Source organism: Mustelus asterias, chromosome 2 (genome assembly GCF_964213995.1).
Source record: "Mustelus asterias chromosome 2, sMusAst1.hap1.1, whole genome shotgun sequence".
NCBI lineage: Eukaryota > Metazoa > Chordata > Chondrichthyes > Carcharhiniformes > Triakidae > Mustelus > Mustelus asterias.
The window spans coordinates 99,828,038-99,855,292 of NC_135802.1; the positions used below are offsets into that span (position 1 = coordinate 99,828,038).

Consider the following 27,255-nt stretch of genomic DNA (forward strand, 5'->3'; position numbering starts at 1 on the left):
TGGGATTCAAGTAGGCAAAGAAAGGCAGAACATCAGGATTCAAGAAGCATTGAGAACAGTACGTTTCTAAGTCAGTACTAGGTCTGACTTGTCTTGTGTCTCACTCCCCCTCCAATATTTCATGCAAGTCACTGCTTACAATTTGTTGTATATTCAGAAATACTACAGTACGAGCAATAAAGTCATATTAGGTGGGATTTTGATATTTCTACTTCAGAGGACCCATAATGCCCATTTTTATTTCCAATGTGTAGTACTTTGCAGTTGTTTGTATTAATAGTTTATTGGATATTATTCCATCCATACATATGTTGTCTAGCTTATACTGTACTTTGTTTCCTCTGTAATTTTTCAATTTGCTCTTCTGATTGCACTGGCCTCTTTCTACCTTAGAAACCCTATGTCGACAATACTAAGTCCAAATTATGGATGTAAATTAGAAATGATAATGGTTATAACACTGACCTTTGGGGCAATCCATCCATTATTCCCCCTCCTCTGGCATAATTTCCTTAATGAGTACCATTGCTTCCTGCTCCACAGCAATTTTGTATTAAATATCTAAACCCAACAGTTAGCATGAATTCCCACCATACTAACTTTAACGAACAATTTTCATACTAAGTTCTGCCAAATGCCAACGGAAGTCCAGGTACAACATGCTTTAAGGCTTACCGCAGTCCATTTGGGATATTAGTATCTCGCAAAGATCCCTAGTATCTAGTTGGTTAGGTAGAATCTACCCCTTTTGAATCAATGTTAACTGCTATTAACTAAGTTACTGAACAGATAACAAGTGTACACATAATAATCAACTCCTTCATTTTACATGGGAATAGTTGCATGTCTTTGAGTTATCATTATGAATATGTGCATCACAATGGCCTATATCCATTCTATTGCCACCTTCCTAATGGATGAACTCATGGACTGTATGAGGAAGAGAAGATTGAGACAACAAAGAAATTCTAAAGCTTGACATTCTGGGTAAAAATGACTTAGTCAAGGGTTTTTATTAAATGCACAGATCGTTAACTCAGTACCTGACATACTGCTTGGCATTATGGATCAGTAGTCATTCTGTTGCTGGTATTTATCACACCACCTGCAAAACAGAATTAGCCCATTATTATTGAAGTTTTCAACTCTGAAGAAAAATAAACAGCATTGAATGAGATGAAATGCATCATACTTGAGAACTTGATACATGGGCACCATAATAATTTCATAAAACATTGAGAATTTACTTTAGAGAAAAGGTCAGGTAAGTTGGACTTGTTTTCTTTGAAAAAGAGACTACAAACTCATCTAATCAGATCTGTTCAGAATATAAAGGAATAAATTAAGAAGGATTGCAACCATCAGTATTTAACCTCGGTGTTATGACACTCAAAAGCTTGCTATCCAGTTTGGAAAGGCAACAAAAACCTACTACAGTTCTAACTGCTCGAGCAGATGATGAAATAATTTCATGTGTCCACCATTATATTTTAATGAAATTTCTATGGATAATGATGACATTATTCTCCACTGCCAAGTATGTCAAGAAGCTACATCTGAGATAGATTCAGAACTAATCTAGCAGCTCAAAACTGGACATCCAGAAGGTGCTGTGGGTCATTAGAGGCAAGAGAACAACGTGAAACCTCATGGTCTGGCATATCCTTCATTCCACTGTTATGATCAAACCAAGATTCCAACTCTGGTTCCTGAGGTGTGTAGGACAGCATGTCAGGAGCAGCACCAAGCATACCTCGAAATGAGGCACAAAACTAGTGAAGCTACAACACAGGACTACATGTATGCTAAACAGTGGAAGTTGCATGAGATAGGCAGAGCTAAGCAATCCAAAAACTTACAAGTCAGATCAAAGATCTACCGTGTCGACATATTCATGAATGATGGGAGGACAGTTACACAACTAACTGGAGGAAGAGGCTCCTGAAACATCTTCATGACAGAAGAGCCCAGCACGTTAGTGCAAAAAACATGGCTGAAGCATTCTACCCAAATATAAATATTGTGGAGATACAGACATTGCAGGAAGTTCGGCCATATATTGAGAGTTGAAAAGGAGTTTGCAGGTGGTTGCGTTCCCATGTGTCTGCCACCTTTGTCCGTTTAGGTGGTAAAGTTTGCATGTTTGGAAGGTGCTGTATCAACCAGGCTGTTTTGACCTAGATGTCAACTTGTGTTGTCAGAACTCTATTCATCAAGGCAACTGGAGAGTAATTGATCGCACTCCTAACTTGTGCCTTCAGATAGTGGACATTTTTTCCCCTTCCCCCTCAGGATGTTGATTGTGGGTGATTCCGTGATGGTAATGATGTTGAGAAACCGTTTAGATTTTCTCTTATTGGAGATGGTTGTTGTCTGGCATGACTGTTACTTGCCACTCATCAATACAAGTGCGAATGTTGTTGTCCAGGCCTTCCTGCATGTGGCCATGGATTGCTTCCACCTCTGTGGAGTTGAGTGGTGTTGCATATTGGGCAATCAGCAAACATCCCCTCTACTATTAATGGATGGAAGATCATTGAAGCAGCTGAAGCCAAAGACACTGCTCTGAGAAACTCCTGCAATGATGTCCTAAAGCTGCAACAATCACAAACATTTTCCTTCACTCCGCCCCCATGCAGCTCTTTCGCTGATTTTTGGACCAAGGTTGTAATGGGGTCTGGAGTCCTGGGGGTACCCAAGTTAGGCATCATTGAGTAGAATATTTCTGAGTAAGTATCGCTTGATAATTTTGCCAGTGACAACTTCCATTGTTTTGCTGATGATTACAGAGTGGTAAATGGCCAGATTGGATTGGTCTTGCTTTTTATGAACAGGACATACCTGGTCAATTTTCCACATTGTCTGATGGGTGCCAGTGCTGTAGCTGTACTGGATCAGTTTGCCTTAGGGGAGCAGCTGGTTGTGGAGCTTAAAACATCAATTCTGAGGGCCAGTAGCCTTTGCTGTATCCATTGACTCCAGCCATTTCTTAATATAATGTGGAGAGAATTGAATTGGCTGAAGACTGTCATGTGTGATTAGATAGAAAAGACTTGTGCAAAATGACTGTAGAAAATAATAAAATTGAAAAAGAAAAGAATAAAAAAGTCACAAAGAGAAGAAAAGATGAAGAAGGCCAGTGACTATTTTATCCTTCCAGAGAAAGCTCGGGCTATTACAAAACACCTTGAATGGTACCATAAGTGTCGCTGTCACTATCCAATGCTGAAAAGTTTTATAAGTCTTAATAATTCTGTGCATGAAATGCTTCTGGTCATCAGCACTAAATTTGCCTTTGTTGTCTGTTCTACAATCGACCTCGAATCGTGCTATCCTTTTATTCCAGTTCAGAATCATAGAACATAGAACATAGAAAGCCACAGCACAAACAGGCCCTTCGGCCCACAAGTTGCGCCGATCATATCCCTACCTCTAGGCCTATCTATAGCCCTCAATCCCATTAAATCCCATGTACTCATCCAGAAGTCTCTTAAAAGACCCCAACGAGTTTGCCTCCACCACCACCGACGTCAGCCGATTCCACTCACCCACCACCCTCTGAGTGAAAAACTTACCCCTGACATCTCCTCTGTACCTACCCCCCAGCACCTTAAACCTGTGTCCTCTCGTAGCAACCATTTCAGCCCTTGGAAATAGCCTCTGAGAGTCTACCCTATCCAGACCTCTCAACATCTTGTAAACCTCTATCAGGTCACCTCTCATCCTTCGTCTCTCCAGGGAGAAGAGACCAAGCTCCCTCAACCTATCCTCATAAGGCATGCCCCCCAATCCAGGCAACATCCTTGTAAATCTCCTCTGCACCCTTTCAATGGCTTCAACATCTTTCCTGTAATGAGGTGACCAGAACTGCGCGCAGTACTCCAAGTGGGGTCTAACCAGGGTCCTATAAAGCTGCAGCATTATCTCCCGACTCCTAAACTCAATCCCTCGATTAATGAAGGCTAGTACGCCGTACGCCTTCTTGACCGCATCCTCCACCTGCGAGGCCGATTTAAGAGTCCTATGGACCCGGACCCCAAGGTCCTTCTGATCCTCTACACTGCTAAGAATGGTACCCTTCATATTATACTGCTGCTTCATCCCATTGGATCTGCCAAAATGGATCACTACACACTTATCCGGGTTGAAGTCCATCTGCCACTTCTCCGCCCAGTCTTGCATTCTATCTATGTCTCGCTGCAACTTCTGACATCCCTCCAAACTATCCACAACACCACCTACCTTGGTGTCGTCAGCAAACTTACCAACCCATCCCTCCACTTCCTCATCCAGGTCATTTATGAAAATGACAAACAGCAAGGGTCCCAGAACAGATCCCTGGGGCACTCCACTGGTCACTGACCTCCATGCAGAGAAAGACCCCTCCACAGCCACTCTCTGCCTCCTGCAGGCAAGCCAGTTCTGGATCCACAAGGCAACAGCCCCTTGGATCCCATGCCCTCTCACTTTCTCAAGAAGTCTTGCATGGGGGACCTTATCGAACGCCTTGCTGAAGCCCATATAGACCACATCCACCGCTCTTCCTTCGTCAATGTGTTTGGTCACATTTTCAAAGAACTCAACCAGGCTCGTAAGGCACGACCTGCCCTTGACAAAGCCGTGCTGACTACTTTTGATCATACTAAACTTCTCTAGATGATCATAAATCCTGTCTCTCAGGATCCTCTCCATCAACTTACCAACCACTGAGGTTAGACTCACCGGTCGGTAATTTCCCGGGTTGTCCCTGTTCCCTTTCTTGAATATAGGGACCACATCTGCAATCCTCCAATCCTCCGGAACCTCTCCCGTCTCCATCGACGATGCAAAGATCATCGCCAAAGGCTCCGCAATCTCCTCCCTCGCCTCCCACAGTAACCTGGGGTACATCCCATCCGGTCCCGGCGACTTACCAACCTTGATGCCATTCAATAGCTCCAACACATCCTCTTTCTTTATGTCCACATGCTCGATCCTTTCTGTCCACCGCAAACCAGCAGTACAACCACCCAGATCCCTTTCCACCGTGAATACCGAGGTAAAGTATTCATTAAGCACCTCCGCCATTTCTAACGGTTCCGCACAAACTTTTCCCCCTTCACCTTTTAAGGGTCCTATGCCTTCAGATCTCATCCTTTTACTCTTGACATATTTGTAGAAAGCCTTGGGATTCTCCTTAATCTTACCCGCCAAGGTCTTCTCATGACCCCTTCTCGCTCTCCTAATTTCCTTCTTAAGCTCCTTCCTACATCCCGTATACTCCTCTAAATCCTTAACACCTCCTAGCTCTCTGAACCTTCTGTACGCCTCTCTTTTCTTATTCACCAGGTTCATCACAACCTTCGTGCACCACGGTTCCCGTACCCTACCAACACCCCCTGTCTCATCGGAACGTTGTCATGCAGAGCTCCAGACAAACATCCCTTGAAAATCCTCCACTTTCCTTCGGTACTTTTCCCCAAGAATGCCTCCTTCCAATTTACCCGTCTAATTTCCTCCCTGATGACACTGTATTTCCCTTTACTCCAGAGAAACACTTTCCTAGCCTGCCTGATCCTATCTCTTTCCAATGCTATCGTGAAGGAGATAGAATTATGATCGCTATCCCCAAGATGCTCACCCACCGAGAGATCCTCCACCTGTCCAGGTTCATTAGCCAGCACCAGATCAAGTACAGCCTCTCCTCTAGTAGGCTTATCCACATACTGTGTCAGGAAACTCTCCTGGACACACCTAACAAACTCCTCTCCATCCAAACCCCTAGCCCTAGGGATATTCCAATCTATGTTTGGGAAATTAAAATCTCCCATCACGACAACTCTGTTATTCCTACATCTCTCCAGGATCTGTTTCCCCATCTGCTCCTCAACATCTCTGTTACTATTGGGCGGCCTATAGAAAACACCCAGCAAAGTTACCGACCCCTTCCTGTTCCTAACCTCCACCCACAGAGACTCCGTAGTCAATCCCTCCACGGCGTCCACCTTCTCTACAGCCGTGACACTATCCCTGATCAACAGTGCCACTCCCCCCCCTCTCTTGCCTCCCTCCCTGTCCTTCCTGAAACATCTAAAACCCGGCACCTGAAGCACCCAGTCCTGTCCCTGAGACATCCAAGTCTCCGTAATGGCCACCACATCACAATTCGAAGCAGCAATCCACGCTCTAAGCTCATCCACTTTATTAGTGGATGAGCTTAGAGAACGATTACAGCACAGAAGGACGTGCCTTTGGTAACTAACTGAAGAACAACTGAGTACATCTTATTCCTCCACCCTTTCCCTGTAGCTCTGCAAATTTTCTCTTCAGATGTTTATCCAATTCTCTTTTGAATAGCTCGATTGAATCAGTCTTCACTATACTCTCAGCTAACAACGTTTTTCATCATTTCACTACCTTTGCTAATCACTTTAAAAATCGGTGTCCTCTGGAACTCCACCCCTCATGAGCTTGAATACCTTTATCAATTTTCTCCTTGGAGAGACGAAGGATGAGAGGAGACCTAATAAACGTATATAAGATGTTGAGAGGCATAGATCGGGTGGACCCTCAGAGGCTTTTTCCCAGGGTGGAAATGGCTGCTACGAGAGGACACAGGTTTAAGGTGCTGGGGTGTAGGTACAGGGGAAATGTTAGGGGGAAGTTTTTCACACAGAGGGTGCTGGGCGAGTGGAATCGGCTGCCGTCAGTGGTGGTGGAGGCAAACTCAATAGGGTCTTTTAAGAGACTCCTGGATGAGTACATGGGACTTAATAGGATGGAGGGTTATAGGTAGGCCTAAAAGGTAGGGATATGTTCGACACAACTTGTGGGGCCGAAGGGCCTGTTTTGTGCTGTTATGTAATTCACCAGGCACACTGGCACAGTGGTTAGCATGGCTGCTTCAGCATCAGGGATCCGGGTTCGATTCCAGCCATGAGTGACTGTGTGGAGTCTGCACGTTCTCCCGTGTTTGCGTGGGTTTCCTCTGGGTGCTCCAATTTCCTCCCACAGTCCAAAATCTAAATTGTCACTTAGTGTCCGAAGATGTGTAGATTAGGGGGATTAGCAGAATAAATGCTTGGGGTTACAGGGATAGGGCAGGGGTGGCTCTGAATAAAATGCTCTGTTGGAGAGTTGGTGAAGACTCGTTGTGCTAAATGGCCTCCTTCTGCATTGAAGGGATTCAATGAACCTTCCCTTCACTAAGGAAAACCTCAGCTTATCCAATCTTTCCTGCATCCATGATTGCAGAGACATAGTTGTGTATCATGTTTTATTAAATGAGAGGGAAAAAAAGAAATAAGGCAGCCCTTTGAAAGGAATACATTGGAGTTTTAGTTTCTTCCAAACATTTCAAATTTAAACTAAGGTCGCCGACACCTAGATGACTTGACATTGCCAAATCAGCATGGATTTGAGGTCATGGAATTCCTAATATTGGGTCAAGATGGTCCTGTATTTTGCTTCCTGTATTTGAGCCTTCTTGGGCATTCTCACTTTATATTAGTCACTCATCAAAATGATTGTTCTGCCAATTCATCATCCTGGGCCACATACTCTGGATTTTCTCTCTAAGCCTATCTCCATGCTCCTCCTTTTAACACTCTCCAACTAAGGATATCCCACATTGTGTGAATTATACATCTAGATCCTGCCAATTCTGTTTTGCCAGCTCTGCTACTTCTCAGCACTATGGGAGGGATTTTCCGTGCAACCCTCTGCATATTTCATAATGGCGGAGGTGACTCACCATTGGCCTGTGGCGGCAGGATCTTCTACTCCTGCCTTTGTCAATGGGGTTTCCTGTTGAATGTATCCCTTGCCACTGGGAAACCTGCGGCAGGGGTACGCTGTCAGCAGAACTGGAATATCCTGCTGGCATGAACGACTGGAAAATTGCAGCTAAAATCTCGAACTAGACCAAAAATCATCTTTTAAACAGATATTCCTAATAAGGAATAAAATTGGACAGAAAGATTTAACTTTCATATTTTATATGACACAAATAACTTTTATTATAAAGACATCTACTGCGATCTAATGGCTGGTGTGGGGTATTTTGGTACTAGATGTACCTCAGTTGTAACCCTATTTTTCACAGGATTTAGAGCAACGTGGATACCCTGCCCATGCTTTTCCTTTAACCATTTCTGTTCATTTAATCATTGCACAACCTCAAAACAAATCACTTCATTTTCTACAAAAATGTTATTCCCCAATCACTCTTTTCATTTTCACAGTTTTAACATTACCACAAAACGTCACTGGTGTTAAGTGTACAAGTGAAGATTATATTGGTGGCTACAGGGTGTTGAAAAGGGATTGTGGTTCCATAAGGTAACACCTGGATAGTTAAAAGTTTTGCCACCAAGTGAGAAATAGCAGAATGGGACAGGAGATCAGAGTCTGTGAATTGTGAGCCATGGGCTGGAATTTAGATCTGTTGATGGGGAAAGGTCAAGGTGTGATTTTAAAATGACAAAGGTTTTAATTTTGATATCTATTTGCACCCAATCTCCCAACATTCCAAGGAGATTAGGATGGGCAAGTAGGATTAGCATGGCAGAGGTTGAATGGGTGCCAAAGCTTTGAAGCTTGTGTAAGGAGGGTTTCTGGAGATCAATGTGGGCGCTGTTCAAGAAGTTGAGTCTTGAGCGAGCAAAAGTATGAATGTTTCCAAAGGCAAGTTGTTTTGTGACACAGTGATATACCAAAGAGTAGAGACAAGATGTAGTATACCCAAGATGAGAGACAAAGCAAGAGAGAAGGGTACTAATATGGGAAAATATAAACAGGCCGTGACAGGAAGAGAGAGAGAATACAAATCCAACAGTAATTCAGTAGGCAAGACTAGATGCTACAAACATAATAAAAAGGACAAAACTAAACGTTCTGTATCTAAACGTACATAGTGTTCAAAACAAAACAGATGAACTGAAGATGCAAATAGGACTGAATAAGTATGATCTGTTAGCCATTACAGAGACATTACTATAGGATGAGATAGATTGGGGTCTGAATATTGAAAGGAATGCGACACTTAGGAAGGACAGGATGTTAAAAGATGGAGGGGTAGCTCTGTTAATTAAGAATGGTATTAGCACATTAGAGAGGGGTGAGCTAAGTTCAGGAAACCAGGATGTAGAAGCAGCTTGGGTAGAGATGAGAAATGACAATGGCAAGAAGTCACTTGTGGGAATGGTATACAGGCCCCCCAATTGTAACTACGTGGCAGGACAGGGTACAAAAGAAGGGGTAATGGGATCTTGGTGATAATCATGAGGATTTTAATCTATATATAGATTGGAAAAAATCAGATGGTCAAAGGTAGCATAGATGAGAAGTTCATAGAATGTTTGAGATCATTTCTTAGAACAGCACATTCTGGAGCCAGAGGACATAATATACTCAACTAGGGGATTGTGCAATGAGATATGATTAATTGATAACCTCATTGTGAAGGCTCCCGTAGGCAACAGCGATCATAATATAACTGAATTTTATATTCAAAAGAGTGCATCCAAGACTAGTATTTAAACTTAAATAAGGGCAATTAGGAGGGCATGAAAGCGGAGCTAGCTGAAGTGAACTGGCAAATGTGCTTAAACAGATCAATAGAGATTCAGTGGCAGACATTTAAAGCGATATTTCAGAATACACAGAATAGATACTTTTCAATGAGAAAGGAAAATTCCAAGGGGAGGGCCCATCATCTGTGGTTAACTAAGTTACAGACCGCACTAAAGAAACAGTACCTAAAGAAAAAGCATATATGTGCACAAAGATGAGTGGCAAGTTAGAAGATTGAAAAGAATATGAAGAATATCAAAGAATGACAAAAAGATTGATAAGGAGGGAAAAAGTAGATTATGAGAAAGCTAGCCAATATTATAAAGATGAATAGAAGGAGATTTTATAGATATTTAAATAAGAAAAAAGTGTTAAGAAAGTGAACATTGGTCCAACAGAAATGGGATCTAGAGATTTGATAATGGAAAGTAGGGCTATGACGAATGAATTAAACAGGTATTTTGCATCAGTCTTCAATAAGTGGACACCAGTAACATCCCAGAAACAGCTGTAAATCAGGAAATGGGAGGAAGGAACCCAGGAAAATTACAATCAGCAGGGAAGTGGTACTGAGCAAATTGTTAGGTCTTCAGGTTGACAAATCCTATGGTCCAGATGGACTTTCACCCTAAGGTCTCTTTGATAACGAGATAGTTTATGCATTGGTTTTAATTTTCCAAAACTTCCTAGATTTGGGAACGTTCCATTAGATTGGACGATAGCAAACATAACTCCTTTATTCAGAAAGGGGGGGAGACAAAGCACAAAATTAGAGGCCAGTTAGCCTTACAACTGTCACTGAGAAAATGTTCAAAGCCATTATTAAAGATGTGATAGCAGGGCACTTGAAACAATTCAAAGCAATCAGAGTCAACATGGTTTTGTGAAAGGGAAGTCATGTTTCACCAATTTACTGGACTTCTTTGAAGGAATCAAATGTGCTGTTGATCAAGGAGAACCAGTGGATGTAGTGTACTTAGCCAGAAGCCATTTGATAGAGTGCCACATCAAATGTGATTGTGGAAAATAAAAACTTATGGTGTAAGGGTGACAAAGATGAAGATTGTTTTGAAAACAGTTGGCATAAATGGGTTGGAAGGATGTGACAAATGGTGTGCCATAGGAATCAGTGCTGGGGCCTCAATATTTTACAATTTATATAAATGACTTGGACGAAGGGACTGAAGGTATGGGGTTGCTAAATTTACTGATGATACAAAGGTAGGTAGAAAAGTAAATTGTGAAGAGGAAGTAAGGAAGCTATAGAGAGACACAGTTAAAGAGTGGGCAAAAATCTGGCAAATGCAGTATAATGTAATTATCCATTTTGGCAGGAAGAATAAAAAAAGCATATTATCTAAATGGTGAAAGATTGCAGTTCAGAGAAAGTTTACTAGACTAGATAGGAATGGGCGGGTTGTCTTAGGAGGAAAGGCTGAAGAGGTTAGGTTTGTATCCATTAGAATTTAGAAGAGTGAGAAGTGACCTGATCGTAACTTTAAGATCCTGAGGGGTATTGACAGGGTAGATGCGGAGACGATGTTTTTTCTTGTCGAGAATCTAGAACTAGAGTCACTGTCTAAAAATAAAGTGTTGCTCATTTAAGATGGAGATAAGGAGAATTTCACTCTCTTAAGAGGGTCATGAGTCTCTGGAACTCTCTTCTGCAGAAGGAGTAGAAGTTGAATCTTTGCCTATTTTAAATGTAGATCTAGATGGATTTTTGATTAACAAGTGGGTGAAAGACGACAGGCAGGAATGTGGGGTTGAGGTTGCAATTAGATCAGCCATAATCACATTGGATGATGAAACAGGCCCGAGTGGCCTACTCCTGCTGCTAAATTGTACGTTTGTACGTTAGCATCCCTACCTTCAAACCATAAGCTCCAGGTTCAAGTCCTTCACTGGGACTTAACGGCCATGGAAGCTGCATTCATTAGCTGATCAGACAGCTGGCCTAAAACACCTAAAGGAGATGGTAAGAGCAGGAGAGTTTCCTCGTCAGCAGAAAGACAATGCCAAACCACTGCAATACTTTGTCAAGAATAACAATGGACATGCGGAAGTCCATTGGTGACAATGTCCTCTTAGGGCATGGTACCTGAAGAGTGAGAGAGAGAGAGAGAGAAATACGAGACAATAAGGGTGATCTTGTAGAAGTGAAAATGTGCCGTCTTAGTGATGAAATGCATTTGGGATTCAAATATCTGCTCTGGAAGCAGTTAGGTGGTACATAGAAGCCGTGCTTTGTCCAGTTCAACCAAAATAAACAGCTTGTGTATAACTATTTGAGTTGAGTTAGAGAATGATGACAGCAATCGGAATACCTTGGGGCAACAGATACCTGTAAATAATGATTTTTCCTCATTCCCTTTCACTTTTGAATAGGGCACGTGCACAACACAGCTATTTTCAATTGCGCAAAACTGTGTAATGCCATGGATTCCTCTTGCTGGCTTCAACCCCCCAGGCAGGCACAAACCCCCCCGGGTTATTTTCCCATCCAGCATTCTCTGCTATAAGGCGCACTGGTGTGAAATGAGAAAATTGGGATGAGAAAAAGCCTTTCAACTAAGATTACTTTACTAAAACATTAAACCTTGGTATTTTTGTTGTGATTACCTTAGTTTATGGGTTACAAATATTTCATTGAAAAACGATGTTTCCTAGTATCTGGAAAGTAAATTTAGAACAATATTCACTGATGTCCCAGGTTCTACTTTGAAGTAACCTATACTTATCCTTGAAACGTTAATTATCAGATAAAGTGCATTTGCTCTTTATCTACCTTTTTCTAGATTGTGGGCTTTTCTAGTTTCTCTTAATGGCACATTCCCTTTAGAAATAGAATCAACCTTGTTGCTCTTTTCTTTAATGTAAATGAACTATTTTTACATAAAATATTCAGCCAAACTGGTCCATGTCAACCAAAATTGAATTCTGGATTCAGACATTAACTTAGATTAACTTTTGAGGACAGACTCTCATACACCAATACTGCCCTGCAGAAGTCAACCAGTGGATAACCTACAGGTGACACATCCAGATAGTAAACAAAACATAGATGGAATATGCACAAAGAGGGTTAGTACTTGGGAGGGGGAAATCAATGTTCATCTGGTACTTGGGTGACGTTTGATGTAAACTGCAATTAATGTGACCCAATGTCATTAATTTAGGCTTAAAACTAAAACAGAATAGATAATGAATCTCTGCATCGTAAACCTTTTTGGAGAAAGGTAGCATACTCTAGTCAGTGGCATAGCTTCCTGGAGACATGGTTCATTTCTCCCAAATATCCTAATCCCAACAGTGTCAGAAAATAATGGCCCAGATTTTCCTGTTGTAATGATCAAATTATCAATGTTCACTATCATTACTCTGTGAAATTGACAGGATCTCCTGGTGCAGTTAAATACAGGGATCCGGATGTTGCTGTTGGTGCTTTTCTGCATGGTTCAGTGCTGAAGGCTTGGCAGATGGAAACCAATTTGGAATCACTGATATTGCGTGAACATCCACGTTTTACATCATCAGTCTTGCTGTAAAAACCTTTTTAGAAAATTATGTGCTGCTAAATGAGGTACAAACCTTTTTTCATACCACACCAGGTTATAATTACTGTTGAACAAACTCTGTGACCCTGAATAACTAAAATTATACTTATGGAATATTAATTTTTTTCCATTCCATGACACACAAATTCCATTGACTTCAAATGTTTTTAAAAGACATGTTTGTTTTGGGTACATCAGCCCATATCCTTATGTGCAGCTTTTAATCTTTATTTTGGGCAGAATTTTACAGTCCTCAGCAGAGCTGGAAAATGCAATGAGCTGTTCAAAAGTCCATTGACTTTGGTGGGACTGTAAAATCTGCCGGCAGGTGGGACCATGAAATTCTGCTCTTTGCTTCCTGCCACTTAAGAACCAGTGAATGTTAAAACTTACTAGTTACTTCTTAGATTGCTGTCTATGAAAATATTTCAGTGAGACTGGCTGCTTAGCTTGCTAACATCACCGTCACGAGATCCACAACAGAATGAAATTAACATTGGGAAAAGTTAATGCATGTCAGAGAGATCGCTAAATCTTTGTAGGCACCTTTCTTCAAAATCAGCGGCGAGCACCATCACTTGGGTGCTGTGTGCAACATCTGGGCTAGTGTGTTCTGTATGGCGATGGCCAGTCCACACTGGACATCTCTTGTGCACCCTCTGATGGTGATTAGAAGACAGAATTGGTTAAAGGTTGGAGCAGGGTGATAGCTGATCCTCACTGGGAAGAAAGGTGGATGTGGAGGAAAGTAAAACTTACAATTTTCTAGTTTTTATTCCTGCAGTTTAACCACTCTAAATTCAGACATCTGCCGGACTCTCAAGTTCTGCTTTCAAGTGTTGCAGATTACAGAAAAAAGTGAAGCTTATTTTGTTAGCTACACTTAGAATCAACAGTTCAAAATACTTCTAATGTGTTTGCTGTTTTACTACTAAAAGACTTATGGATATTTTGGATGAGATTAATAGTTATCAACACCAACAGCATGAAACAGCCGTACTTTGTTGTTTATTTGTTGACGTTACACCAACGTAATATAAAGACGCATGCATCCAAGCCGGCAAAACCAACAATACACCAGTAAATCTCAATTATTACTGGCCACCTACAGTGCATATTACGAGGCTTCTCAATGTGTCCATGTAATTTTACAAATACTAACTGTGACAGCTAAACAGTCTCCAAATAGGCACTCTACAACTTCATTAGTCAGTCAGGCGTGTGAAATGTGTGTAGATTTTTTTTATTGTTGGTGTGAGTCAGTGAGAGTTACATCATCAGAATGCTTCCCTTAGATCAACTCAAACAAACTCTTTCCCAGCCTCACCTCCAACCACAATTAGATCAACAAATTTATTCAAATGAATTATATAATCTAGGGAAGTCCCAAATTTGATTACCATGTTGAGTTGGAAGTGTTACATCTTGGATGGGGCAGTGGTAGCAGTGCTATAATATGCCTCAATGTAATATTGTCTAATGAAATGTGTATGTCGGGTGAGACACAAGCCTTTAGGGTACTTGTTATTATGCACTAGCATCTAGTGAAAGACCTTGACACCAGCTGTCTACTCGAGATTGGTGTGGTGACAACTTTGAAAGAAAAAGTCTGAAAAAAAGAACGCTGCCTCAAATGGAAAAGACAGAATAGCATTTAGGCAGACAGCGACAAGAGCAGTACTTCACATGTAAAGCAATCTGGTCCTGGCGTTGATTTCTCTGAACCGGAGCTGTGTTTCTCATACAAAGCAGGTAAGCTAACCAATGAGTTTGTCACATAAAGTGAGCTCCTTTTGTAGCTGTTATGTAACGCTCTGCAGTTATACAAGTTGCACAGATTTATTTGTCTGCTTCTGACACAAAAAATTAAAAATAGCCGAGCACAAAAAACATTAATAGAATGTCACAATGCACATGAAGTTATAAATACATGCAGCTAAATATAGTTTTATCCCATGGTATTAAACATATAATGAATTCTTCAGTCTTTTATGTGGGGTGACAGGTTAAGCCAGTTGAAGCAGAGGGTGGGCTTCAGGCTGAGATGTGGCATTGCCTGAGAGAAGGATTGCCAACTATGATTAAATACATTCCTGGAGCTTTCAATTTTTCCTTCCCTTCCAGCCACTGGTCAGTCAACACATACATTCTCTTCGTGACATACTACCTTCCTACGCCAGGTTGTAAGCAAAAACACTCATTATCCAATTGGATGATGCTTGACTTTCAGCCAAATAGCCCTTTTTCCCCCATTTTCAATATTTTCATATCTAGCAAAGCAAAATAATCAACGGAAATTACAAAAAAATAATTTTTAATGTTCTAATGATTTTTGCCCAGGATTTCAGTCAGCATTGTCCTGGAGATTGATCTTCATTTGCTGGCATCTCCAGGCCAGTCCTCGAGGGTTGGCAATCCTACCCTAGAGTGGGGTAATGCTCAGATTTCATTCAAGAAGTTGAACAATTAGATGGAGCTAAGGTTCAGTCCAGGTGACTGTGCAGTGAACATGGGAGGTGAGAGGAGGGAAGAGAGTATCTTGGATAGATGTGAGACAGTGGGCCAAAATGCAGATGGAGCCAAAGGCTAAAAGGTGGATGGGAGGGAGAACCCACACCAATTTCGCTACTCCTACAGGGTCAGGCAGTGGAGAAGTGAGCATCAGATGACACATAGTTTAATTAGTATACGTCTCTTACACACATGCCAGGTAATTTCATAACAGCAGTAGTAATGTTCATTTATACCGATATCCCATACGTTTGACAGGGGAAAATGACTGCAGCTTTGCAAACTTCAGCTTCGTCACTTTTTCTGATGTTTAATCCAAACAAAACCGTATATTATATCATAGAAATGTCGGGTAAGTCACAACATTCTATTCTGAAATGCAGTAAGAACTCCCATCCCAGCTTCCACTTCTGGCATCAACATTTAACAAGAGTTACTAGTTACATTTTAAGTGGTGCTCTGTAGGCAGTTTCAATGCTGAATGTTACTACTTTTCAGTTAAAATCTAGTGCGGGCGGAACATGTTTGCAAAATGCCACCTCTGGCAGCACAACAAATTCTCCCCCGGTATCTACCCTTGAGCGGTATCAAGAATAAAATGGTAGCTCACTTGTAGGCATCTCAATAATGCAATGGGTGGAATTTTCCAAAAAGAGAATGGCAGTGTCAGGTTCTGACTGAGAACTTGCCTGTTTCTCACCAGAGAAACTGGCAGGTTTTCTCTCCAGATCTTCTGACATTTTGTCAAAGAAAAGCCGGGGGGTGGGCTTTGTGCTGTCATTCCTGAGGGAGGTCTATAAAAGATAGTTAGAACTTCATTTCATCTCAGCATAGCTGCTGAGGCCTGACTTTGGTGGATATTGGGTGAGTATGCATGGAAGGTGCGAAGGCAAAGAATACTGTTGGGAGTTGAGACATAGGTAGGTACTAGAGTTGGCACATGGGCTATAAAGGACCATAGGGGGTCGGCGAGTGAGAGCGAGGGCTGAAGGTCTTAATGTTTAACAAAACAACTGAGACAAAACCCCAGAGCACTGAGGCTGGCCTTTTAAACAGTCTGCCTTGGGAGTGAAAATCCGGGCAAAGGTTTTACTCTGAAAGGATCAACAGTACATCAGGATGTGAAACTTGTGTGTACTTTGTATTACTAACACTTCATTTTTGTGGATAGACTTTGAATTTCCCTTTATCCCGACAATATATTTGTTTCTTTCATTTATTCTCAGGACATATCAACTTTGGCAAGGCCACATTTAGTTGCCCCTGTCCAATTGTCCTGAGATGGTGAACCTTCTTCCTTCGTTTTGTACTGTTGCATTCTTAGTGTGATTGTGCTCTCGCAATGATGTTAAGCTAGTTGCAGGTGATGGTGGCAGAAGTAGCAGTAATCTGGGGAGAGCTGCTGTGCTATATTCAGGTTTTGGTTAATGGCAACACCTCTGATGTTGACAGAGATGCGGGGTCTAGCAATAGCCATTCCTTTAAAGGTCAAAAGAAAGATGGCTGGGATTTCTGTTGCTGGCAACAGTCACTACCTGGCACTTATGGTGCAAATATTAACCGCCCTTTGCCAGACTAGCTTTGACTGCTGTCCAGGTCCTACAGTAGGAAGAACTGCGAATCAACAGAATACTGGAATCATTGGCCCGACTACAGATCTTATGACAGAGGGAATGTTATTGATGGCAGCTGAAGATGCCTCAGTTGAGGACGTTTCTTTGAGGCATACCTGAAGTTTGCTGATCTTGGTGGTTTCAGCATGCACATCTTTAAGAAAAGACTACCTACAAACACGAAAACTATTTTCAAAGTGGCAAAAAAATTGAGATTTAGTTGTCAAATTCCACAACTTTAAAAATACTGATCCATTCTGCAAGCTTGCTAGCTGGTTTCAGTGGCAGTAAATAAAGAACTGAAAATGGCCGCAATGCAGCCTTTCATTGCTGATGTGGGAAGGGTGATGTTCTTTTTTAACACGTAGGCGTTCCAACACACAAAACAGCACTCTTCACTGGTATTAGTTGGAGTATAGTCAATTGTTCACTGTGCCACCATGCCACACAGCATAAATCTACTTAACGGCATGTGTAAGTGGTGTAAGAACTGGTGTAAGAACATAAGAAATAGGAGACGGGATAGGCCATTTGACCTCATGAGAATCTGCCATTCAGTAAGATCATGGCTGATCTTTTTTTAAATTCATTCGTGGGACATGGGCGTCGCTGGTTGGCCAGCACTTATTGCCCATCCCTAGTTGCCCTTGAGAAGGTGGTGGTGAGCTGCCTTCTTGAATCGCTGCAGTCTATGTTCTGTGGGTTGACCCAAATGCCGTTAGGGAGAGAATTCCAGGATTTTGACCCAGTGACTGTGAAGGAATAGCGATATATTTCCAAATCAGGATGACGAGTGGCTTGGAGGGCAACCTGCAGGTGGTGGTCTTCCCATTTATCTGCTGCCCTTGTCCTTCTAGATGGAAGTGGTTGTGGGTTTGGAAGGTGCTGTCTAAGGACCTTTGGTGAATTGCTGCAGTGCATTTTGTAGATAGTACACACTGCTGCTACTGAACGTCGGTGGTGGAGGGATTGAATGTTTGTAGATGTGGTGCCAATCAAGCGAGCTGCTTTGCCCTGGATGGTGTCAAGCTTCTTGAGTGTTGTTGGAGCTACACCCATCCAGGTAAGTGGGGAGTATTCCATCACTTATGAATGATCCAAGTTTCTCACCCTCAAACTAAATGCAAAACTATCATATTATGATCACTCTTGTCTAGAGGATCCTTTATTAATTAATGAAATCATTAATTAATCCTGTCTCATTACACACATCAGGTTTAAAATAGCCTATTGGTTTCAGAATGTAAGAAAGCAGAATAGCAGAGATTCAGATATAGCAAGTTGACAGGTAGATGACCAGGCCCCCAGTGTTGACATCAAGCCTGGGGGACACCATCAATTCCAGCTATTGAATTGTAGCCACTCACTGAATGGCGACAGAAGGAGAACAACATTCCATATTGGAGACAGAGAGGTAGATCAATAAGAGTAATGCATTAATCAGCCTCATTATTGTGCAGGTTTTACCTCCAGCTATGTGTTTCACTTTTGATGCATGAAGAACTGGCTCAAGAAGGACCTTTAAAATCCAATATCCAGGCATCTAGCTGGAAACAATTGATCAATCTTGCTACTTCCTTCAACACCAACAAATGCACATTTCTACATGACCTAGCTTTCCAAATCACTATGATATAAATTTACATTTTCATAATCACATTTTATTTTGCAGCAGATGGTTAATCTTTCATATGCAAGAATTTTTTTTTGCTTTAGGTATGAAACGCACGATGTAATTTGGTTTTTGAGGTTAGTCACCAAATTGCACAGAGACGTTTCCAGATGCAGATTTCACTTTCAATATTCTTTAAACAATAATTAAGATTCTTCAGATAAAGGACCTTTTCTTTCAGAGTGGGTGGCCGAAGGGATTAACAGAGTGACATGCAAAATTTTTAACAATAGTTACTGCTATCAGAGCAATACTTTTAATTCAATACAACATTAATATAGTTTATAATCCTACTAGAACACATCAATGCAAAAGAATTATAACAGATGAATAAAAAAACTGGCTTAAACAAATGAATATATAATAGTATTGCACTTGTTTTCAATAAAGTAAACATTTACTGACCTTTTCAGTTTGATACAGTATCCATTCAAGAAAGATGCTAATGTGAAGTCTTATCAATATTTTTGAAAGATTATATACTATACTCCTGTAATTGGCATATTCAGTTTGAAAGAGATCAGAAATACAAGGAACGAACACCAATGCGATTGCATTCCAGTGAGAAATAGTTTTCTTTAAAGAGACTTTAAAGAAAAAACATATAAATACAAGACTAAAATTAATACTTATTTTCCCAATGACTGGTGCAGTTATTTTGTGCAGAATATATGTACCTTGGCATTTAAAGGGCCTTCAAATACTTTCAGATGGTGAGAAAGAAATAATCATTAAAAATATGCTACTCTCCTTAATTTCTCTCTCTCACACACACACCCTCGTTTCTTCCTGTATAAATTATGCTTTTAAATTTTGTGTCTTTGCTATAAAATATACAACATGAAAGCTCATTTTAGCAGGAAGGGTATATAATTTCAAAGATACTTTCTCCTTTCCCCTTGTGAAATCAAACCAACAGCAACAGCGATATGCAAGCAGTAACAAGAAAACATATCTTACATTACATGCTAAATACTTCATGTTTCTTACCTTAAATTGCCTTACAGTATATTTAAACTATATAAATATGGGCATTAAGGGATGTCACTGGATAAAAAATAAACACTGGACAAGAAAAGGATGTTTGCAGTCCTGGTGCTTGATTGATACATTCGCACATCATGCATTTAGTGTATGGGCTCATGTAATGGGCTCATATTTTGCAGCTGTAAGGGTCCCGAAGCTGTCAGCATTTGCTGCCACCTTTGATGTTACACTTGCATAGTTAAAAACAGAGATCCGGAAGGTGTTGTTAGTGATTTACTGCTTCCCCGCATAAAAACTGTTAAAGCTTCCACAGATGACAATCTTTAGAAATGACTGAACCAGCGAGAACTTGCCTTTTTATAGTGTAATATTGCAAAAAAAATTAACACTTTGAGGTGCAACTGGGATATATTTTTCAATAGTATACCAAGTCTTAAGAACTGCTAAACAATCTCTTGGCCCCTGGAAAGGTAATTTTATTTTTGCGTAATATCAAATTTCCCATTATATTAAAGATGCCATTGTTTAATATAATACTTTTTAAATTTATGATATTTTCAGCTTCTAATGTATAGGTTTGAATCTTTATTTAGCTTTTTGTAAAATTTATAAAAAGTGAAGGATAATCAGTACATTTTTATGCTCATGTCAGGAAGCCATTTATGATCGCACAGGAGGGAGGGATTCAGATTCTTGTCACATTGGGACCAGTGCTGCAGCAGGAGCCCCAGGGATGGGTTGCATCAGAACAGAAAGGGACCAGTGTCCTCAGGGGAAGGTTCACTAGTGTGGTTGGGGAGCATTTCAAATGAACTGTCAAGAGAGATGGGCACCAACATCATCAACATATAGAAGTAGAAAAGAGTAATAAAGATGCATAAAGGAATGAGATGTTGGATGGTAGTAGAGAAGCAAGTAGTAACATATTAGATGGGACTGTCAGGAATAGAAAGATCGGTTTCAAATGCACATATTCACCATGCCTTGTGCGTTTGCATAAGAGCTGTGAGCTACAAGCATAAATAGCCATGTGGGAAAAAAAATCATGACAATAATGGAAAAGTGGCAAAAACAAAAATGGTAAGGACCTGGTGCTAAATATTCAGGGACACCAAGTTTTTCGAAAAGATAGGGAATGGAAAAAAGAAAGGTGGGTTCATAATACTGATACGGGAAGACATTGCAGAGTTGAAAGGACAGCAAAGACAGAATCTATTTGGTTAGAGTTGAGGAGCAAAAAACAAAGAATGATCATGCTACTGGGTATATATCATGCATCTATAATGTTGATCATTTATTTTTAATGCATCTAATATATTTATGGATGATATATTGTAGATTGTATATATTAAGAGGATAATCAATGACGAATTTGGATGGGATCATGCAGATGGGCAACCTTTCTGGCCATAGTTGCCAATTGAGTTATCCAAACCAGAAGATTCAGTATCAGCTTATTCTTCATTTCACCTTGAAAGTGCGTCCTTTCATCAGTATGTAGTGTTGTACCTCGAGAGTGCAACACTAGTTACATATCTTATTTGTGGGAACTAGTGAATGCAAACCGGCTGCTGTGTTTGCTTCCAGAACAGTGACAGCCTGACAAAAGGTAAAGTTAATTTATTAGTCACAAGTAGGCTTAAATTAACAATGAAGTTACTGTGAAAATCCCCTAATCACCATACTCCGGCACCTGTTCGGGTACACGGAGGCAGAATTTAGCATGGCCCAATCCACCTAACCAGCACATCTTAAGAGTGTGGGAAGAAACTGGAGCACCCGGAGGAAACCCACACAGACATGGGGAGAACATGCAGACTCCGCACAGACAGTGACCCAAGCCGGGAATCGAACCCGGGTCCCTGGCGCTGTGAGTCAGCAGTGCTAACCACTGTGCCGCCAATTTAGTGCTTTTGTATATCCTGGCGACATGAAAGCTGCTTGTTCTTTCTTTTGGATGGATTATGCTAGAGATTTAAAATTCCATTTTTAATTTATATCTCTATTTGTAGGGTTGCATTAATGCCCTGAGTATGTTAATTCACTTGCTAAACTTTCAACATAGTACTTTGTTTCTTGATTTTTTTTGGCTTCAACATTCCTTTTAGGATTATTGTTGCAGTTGATGTGAAAGAAAACTGAGCTTTAAAGATTGTAACATTGCCCGATAACTTTGAAAATATTGCTTCCATGCTAACGTAACAGGGTTACTTACCTGTAACATGTTGCTTTGCAGGTCAGTTTGCACCGACTAGATTGTATGGCTGGGCCAAGTATTCTCGGCTGGTCTTCAGCATTTATTTTTATGTTGCATAACTTCATTTGTCTCTGCAGTTTTTCTCCAATTTATTTTGACCCTTCCACCTTTTGCTAGCTTTGCACTGCATAATGGATTCTCCTCAGAATCACCTCCCTACGAGCTGCCAATTGGTACCTTGTTTACTATTTCATTACATGTAGCAGAAAGTGCAGCTGCTGCCTAACATTATCCAGTTTCTGCTTCAGCGTTTAGCTACTACTGCTGAAAGCGAGCTATTAACATTGCCAGACAATTTCCTTACAATGCACAGCCTACTTAAAATAGGGCACTTTCCTATTCAAGCCATGAGCAATTCCATGAATTCACAGGACATCTTGCTCTATTCACACACATATGCTGCTTGTTAGCAGCACATTATGCCAAACTGAGGCAGCTAAATCTTCTGCAACACAAGGAGTTTCAATGCTTTGGGAATGATAACTTCTGATTTAAGCATCATGACAGAATAGAGATAAAGGGCCAAACCTCTTGGCTCCCCAGGGTCCGCAATTTGGGAGTACCCCAATGATGCACTAGGGAATCCCTCTTGGAAGTTCCCATGTAAAGGTTTATCCGGAAATTGTCCAGAAGTGCTAACTTCCCCTGGACAATTGCGCTGCACTGGGAACCATCCAACAAAGCGACTTAAATCACTAACTTCAGATGGTTCTGTCAGTTTTACCCTCATATTTAAGTTAGAAAGAAAAAAAGCACTTCTAACTTCAAAGCAACTATCTGAATTCCCGGACTGAGTCCCGCATGCAATATCACCTACATCCCCAACACCTCAGCCTGACACCTCTCCTCACCCTGATCCAACCTGATACCCTCCCACCAATGTCTGAACTCCCACTCCCACATTCCATTCACTTCTGTTACGACACAGAGATTAATCCCATTTACCTCACGTCGTAATCTGGTAAAAATATTTGGGAAGGTGTTAACTGCCCTTAATTAACGTTTAGAGATTCATTAACATAAAGGCCTGACATTCACTTTAAGTGGATAATTAACAAGGTATTTTATTTAAATAGGTAGGAACTTTAACTAAACAAGTAACATATTAATTAAGATATGGTTCGACTGAAATGCTGTTCAAATAATACAAGGAACATTCATTATCAAAACTGTAATAACTGAATTTTAGTCACTCTCAAAGAAATTATACAACCAGACTTGATGGAATTCGGACGTTTTTGGAGTTATCCGCTGTCTGTAAGGTCTTTTTGACTCGATATCCATCTGTTAGATAGCTGGATAATTCTCTTAAGAGATATTTAAACTGGCAGGGTGAAGAGCTGCTCTAGAGATGAATGTGAGCTTTTTGACTGGCTGCCCTGGCCTCTGGAGATATTCTCACAAGATGTTCTCTAGAGATGGCTGTTGCTCTGGCCTTTTATACCTGCCATAATCTCGTAATTTTCTTACACCATGATTGGTTTGATGCTGACAACAACAGCAAATTCAAATCTGATAGCTAGCTGAGTGTTTTCTTTGAACTCATAGGCTAACAAAAACCTGCAGAGCCTCTTACCAAGTCAACCCTGATGCTTGGTCCTTTTGAAATAAATGTTGCAACCTGAAGTCTGTGTGTACTCTGCATTTTAGCACACAACTCAAAAACAGCTTTTAAAGGGACCGCGCACTAGAACATAGAACAGTACAGCACAGAACAGGCCCTTCAGCCCACGATGTTGTGCCGAGCTTTATCTGAAACCAAGATCAAGCTATCCCACTCCCTATCATCCTGGTGTGCTCCATGTGCCTATCCAATAACCGCTTAAATGTTCCTAAAGTGTCTGACTCCACTATCACTGCAGGCAGTCCATTCCACACCCCAACCACTCTCTGCACTGTTTTCTTTCCCTCTAGCATTTTTTACAATTTAGAAACTCAACTTCACAACACTTATCTTTGAAACCTACCTTCTCCCTTTCAATGGTCCTTTTAAACTCACCTGCTTTATGGTAGCTAGTGCCATAAAGTTCTTTGCTTCACTCCATTTGCAGCTGACTGCTGAAGCCCCAGAGCTGTTTCACTGTCTCGGTCTCACCCGGCCTGAATGAGGAAGGTTGGGCGAGACAGGGGCTTGGAATTCCAGATGAACTAAGTTGTTACGGAGTGGCAATCTGCTGGTGATTGCCACCCTGGGGAAGTTATGGGCAAAAGTTAATTCTTTTTGCTTATTATTAAATCAGGGAAAATGTCAATGTACCAGAGTTGGAATAATTACACATATACAAATAATGTACAAAATACAAATAATTACATTTACAGAAACAATTGTTTTGATTGATAACATGTGGAAATAATGTTCACTGTAAAGGACAAAGATTATTCTGTCATAAACCTGGACAAATACATTATAATGCACTGTAAACCAGCTCACAAGCAAAACATAGATCCTATTTCATACCAATCATATAATAAATGCAATAAGTCTTACAATGGTGTCAAAAGTTTAAAGAATTTAAATAAAGGCAATTACAAGGGTGTGGAGGCAGGGTTGGCTAAAGTGGACTTTGTGGAAAATAATAGAGTGGCAGACATTTAAAGAGATGTATCATGTTTCATGAGGAAGAAAGATTCCACCAGGAAGATGCATCATCCGGGGCTAATTAAGGAAATTAAGGGCAATATCAAATTGAAAGAAAAGGCACATAATGCCTGAATGAAGTATATTAAAGGAGCATATGCCAGAGCCACAGAGAAGCTGGAGTCAAAGGGGAAGATGGACTTGCAGAAAGAGAGAGACAAAAGCCAAGCGAGTGTCCCCAAACTTGTGAAGGGAGAAAGTCAATCAGTGAAAGAGATGTTTTCAGCTGGACAAAGGCTCAGGTAACTTCATTGCAGTGTTAATGTAAGCTTACGTGTGACACTAATACATAAACTTTAAACTTTAGATGGTGACGAGAGAATTGCGAAGCACACTTTTAAAAAGATAATTTTTTATCTGAGTAATGCCACAGCATACAAATGTTAGAAACATTGCCCTGAATTTTTGTAAAAGCGCCTCTCCATCTTTACGAAAAAGGCTGCAGAGACCCAAATCCAGGAGCTCTACCCTCAGACAAGGCACCTACCATTTTTATGTGGAGAATGGAGTGGGCTATAATGCATATACCCGTGGTTCATGAATGCAGCTACACATATTAAAGGGCAACTGCCTCAGGATGATCTAATTTTCACTGTTGTCAAAAACAAAAACTTGTACACTTTAGATCTGGTTGGAGAGTTCTTTGGAGAGACAAGGTTTTGAAGAGAAAGGGAACTTTCCTAAGAGAAAAAGAGGGCAGCACGATGGCATAGTGGTTATCATTGCTGCCTCACATCATTACGGACCTGGGTTCAATTCCCACCTTGGATGACTGTCTATGTGGAGTTTGCATGTTCTCCCTGCGTCTGCTTGGGTTTCCTCCCACACAGTTCAAAGATGTGCAGGTTAGGGGCATTAGCGCGGTAAATATGTAGAGTTACCGGGACAGGGCCCAAGTGTGATGCTCTTTTGGAGAGTCGGTGCAAACTTTATGGGCCGAATGGCCTCCTTCTGCACTGTAGGGATTTTATGATAATCTACCTTTCTGTTCCCAGGACACCTTTGGAGAAGATCAGGCACCCTTTGGGAGAAGTAGGAGTAGACATGAACCTGTGTGTAAAAACTGCTTAAACTCACTGGAACACTCAACTGGAACTGTCAAGGCATTTACAATTTCTGCACTTTATAGATTTGAAAAAAACACTAACTGCAGTATTAAAAATAAGTCAGTGTTTCCCATTTCACTTTATATGTTGCCATAAATCTGAGGGTCAGCATTCTGGGATTAGTGCTGCATGACTTATTCCACAACCTTTCATTATCACAGTGTGGTGTCATTTCACAATTTGATTGACAGCTGTAACTGGTGTTCATAGTGGGACTATGAAATCCAGCGCTTGTTTTTCTGAGGGATTAAATTAAGTTAAATGTAGTGAATTTTTTAAAAAAAATCTTCAATCGACATTTAAGAACTTTATTTTATCTCATCTCAGCATGGATCCCAAGCTCTGTCCATGGTGGATACTGGAAGAGTTCATAAGTCATAAAATCCCTACATTGCAGGAGGAGGACATTCTGCCCATCGAGCCTGCACTGACAACAATCCCACCCAGGCCCTATCCCCGTAACCCCACGTATGTAGCCTGCTAATCTCCCTGACACTAACAGGCAATTGAGAATGGCCAATCCACCTAATCTGCACATTTTTGGACCATGGGAGAAAACCAGTGCACCCCGAGGAAACCCACACTGACACAAGGAGAACGTGCAAATTCCACACAGACAGTGCCTTGAGGCCAGAATTGAACCCGAGTTCTTGGTGCAATGAGGCAGCAGTGCTAATTACAATGCCACCCCAGATGCTGCCCCAGAGTGTAGGGGCAAAGGGTGGTGGGCAAGGTAAAGGGGGTTGGATTGGCATGGAGGGTATGAGGGGACTTGGGAGGTTTGTGAGAGCATGAGGTTTCATGGAAGCTATGAGTGGGTGTGTGGGTGCATCAGTTAGCATGGTTTGGCATTTTTGGGACATGGGGAATGTGTGGGGAGGGTTAGTGGAGAGAGTGGGAGGGCTGTTTGATTTTTTAATCCTCCTTTTTAAAACCTTGGACAGTGCTGGTATATAGAAGCAGACCTTCCGCCTAGTACATCTCCACACTCATTCCAGGGTCACCTGCATTGACTCCTATTTTCATGCCTCTCCCTGGGGCATATTCTTAGGCTAAGTTTGTAAAGCCGGGAATTGTCCTGATTCTGCGCTCCTGACCTGGGAGTTAATCTTAAGGTCATTTTGTGTTATATGGAATAGCTATTATAAAACTGCATGTCCTGTAACTCAATGAGCAATGCCACAGAAGCTTTACCCATTCCAGTTGACGTTCCGTTATTTAGCTTCCCTACATGAAGATTTTGGGAATGCAAAATGGGTGATAATAACCCATTGGTCCGAGTGTAAAAAGGGCTGCTGATTTGTAATTGCTCATTGTATGCCAGCATCAAAGCCCAAGTTCAGCCCCAAGGCCTCCTCACTG

At 41.1% G+C, this 27,255-nt stretch overlaps 1 protein-coding gene across 6 annotated transcripts in view; it reads right to left on the reverse strand.

Annotated features, from left to right (window-relative positions):
• Positions 1–27,255, reverse strand: part of thrb (thyroid hormone receptor beta) — a 221,069-nt gene that overhangs the window by 83,670 nt on the left and 110,144 nt on the right. For all 6 annotated transcript variants that reach the window (XR_013500555.1, XM_078239245.1, XM_078239210.1 and 3 more), the window contains one exon: positions 1,044–1,105. Coding sequence is in view for 5 of the 6 variants with exons in the window: in XM_078239245.1 (XP_078095371.1) it covers positions 1,044–1,062 (19 nt within the window). In the remaining variant the exon portion in view is untranslated. The remainder of the gene's footprint in view (positions 1–1,043; positions 1,106–27,255) is intronic.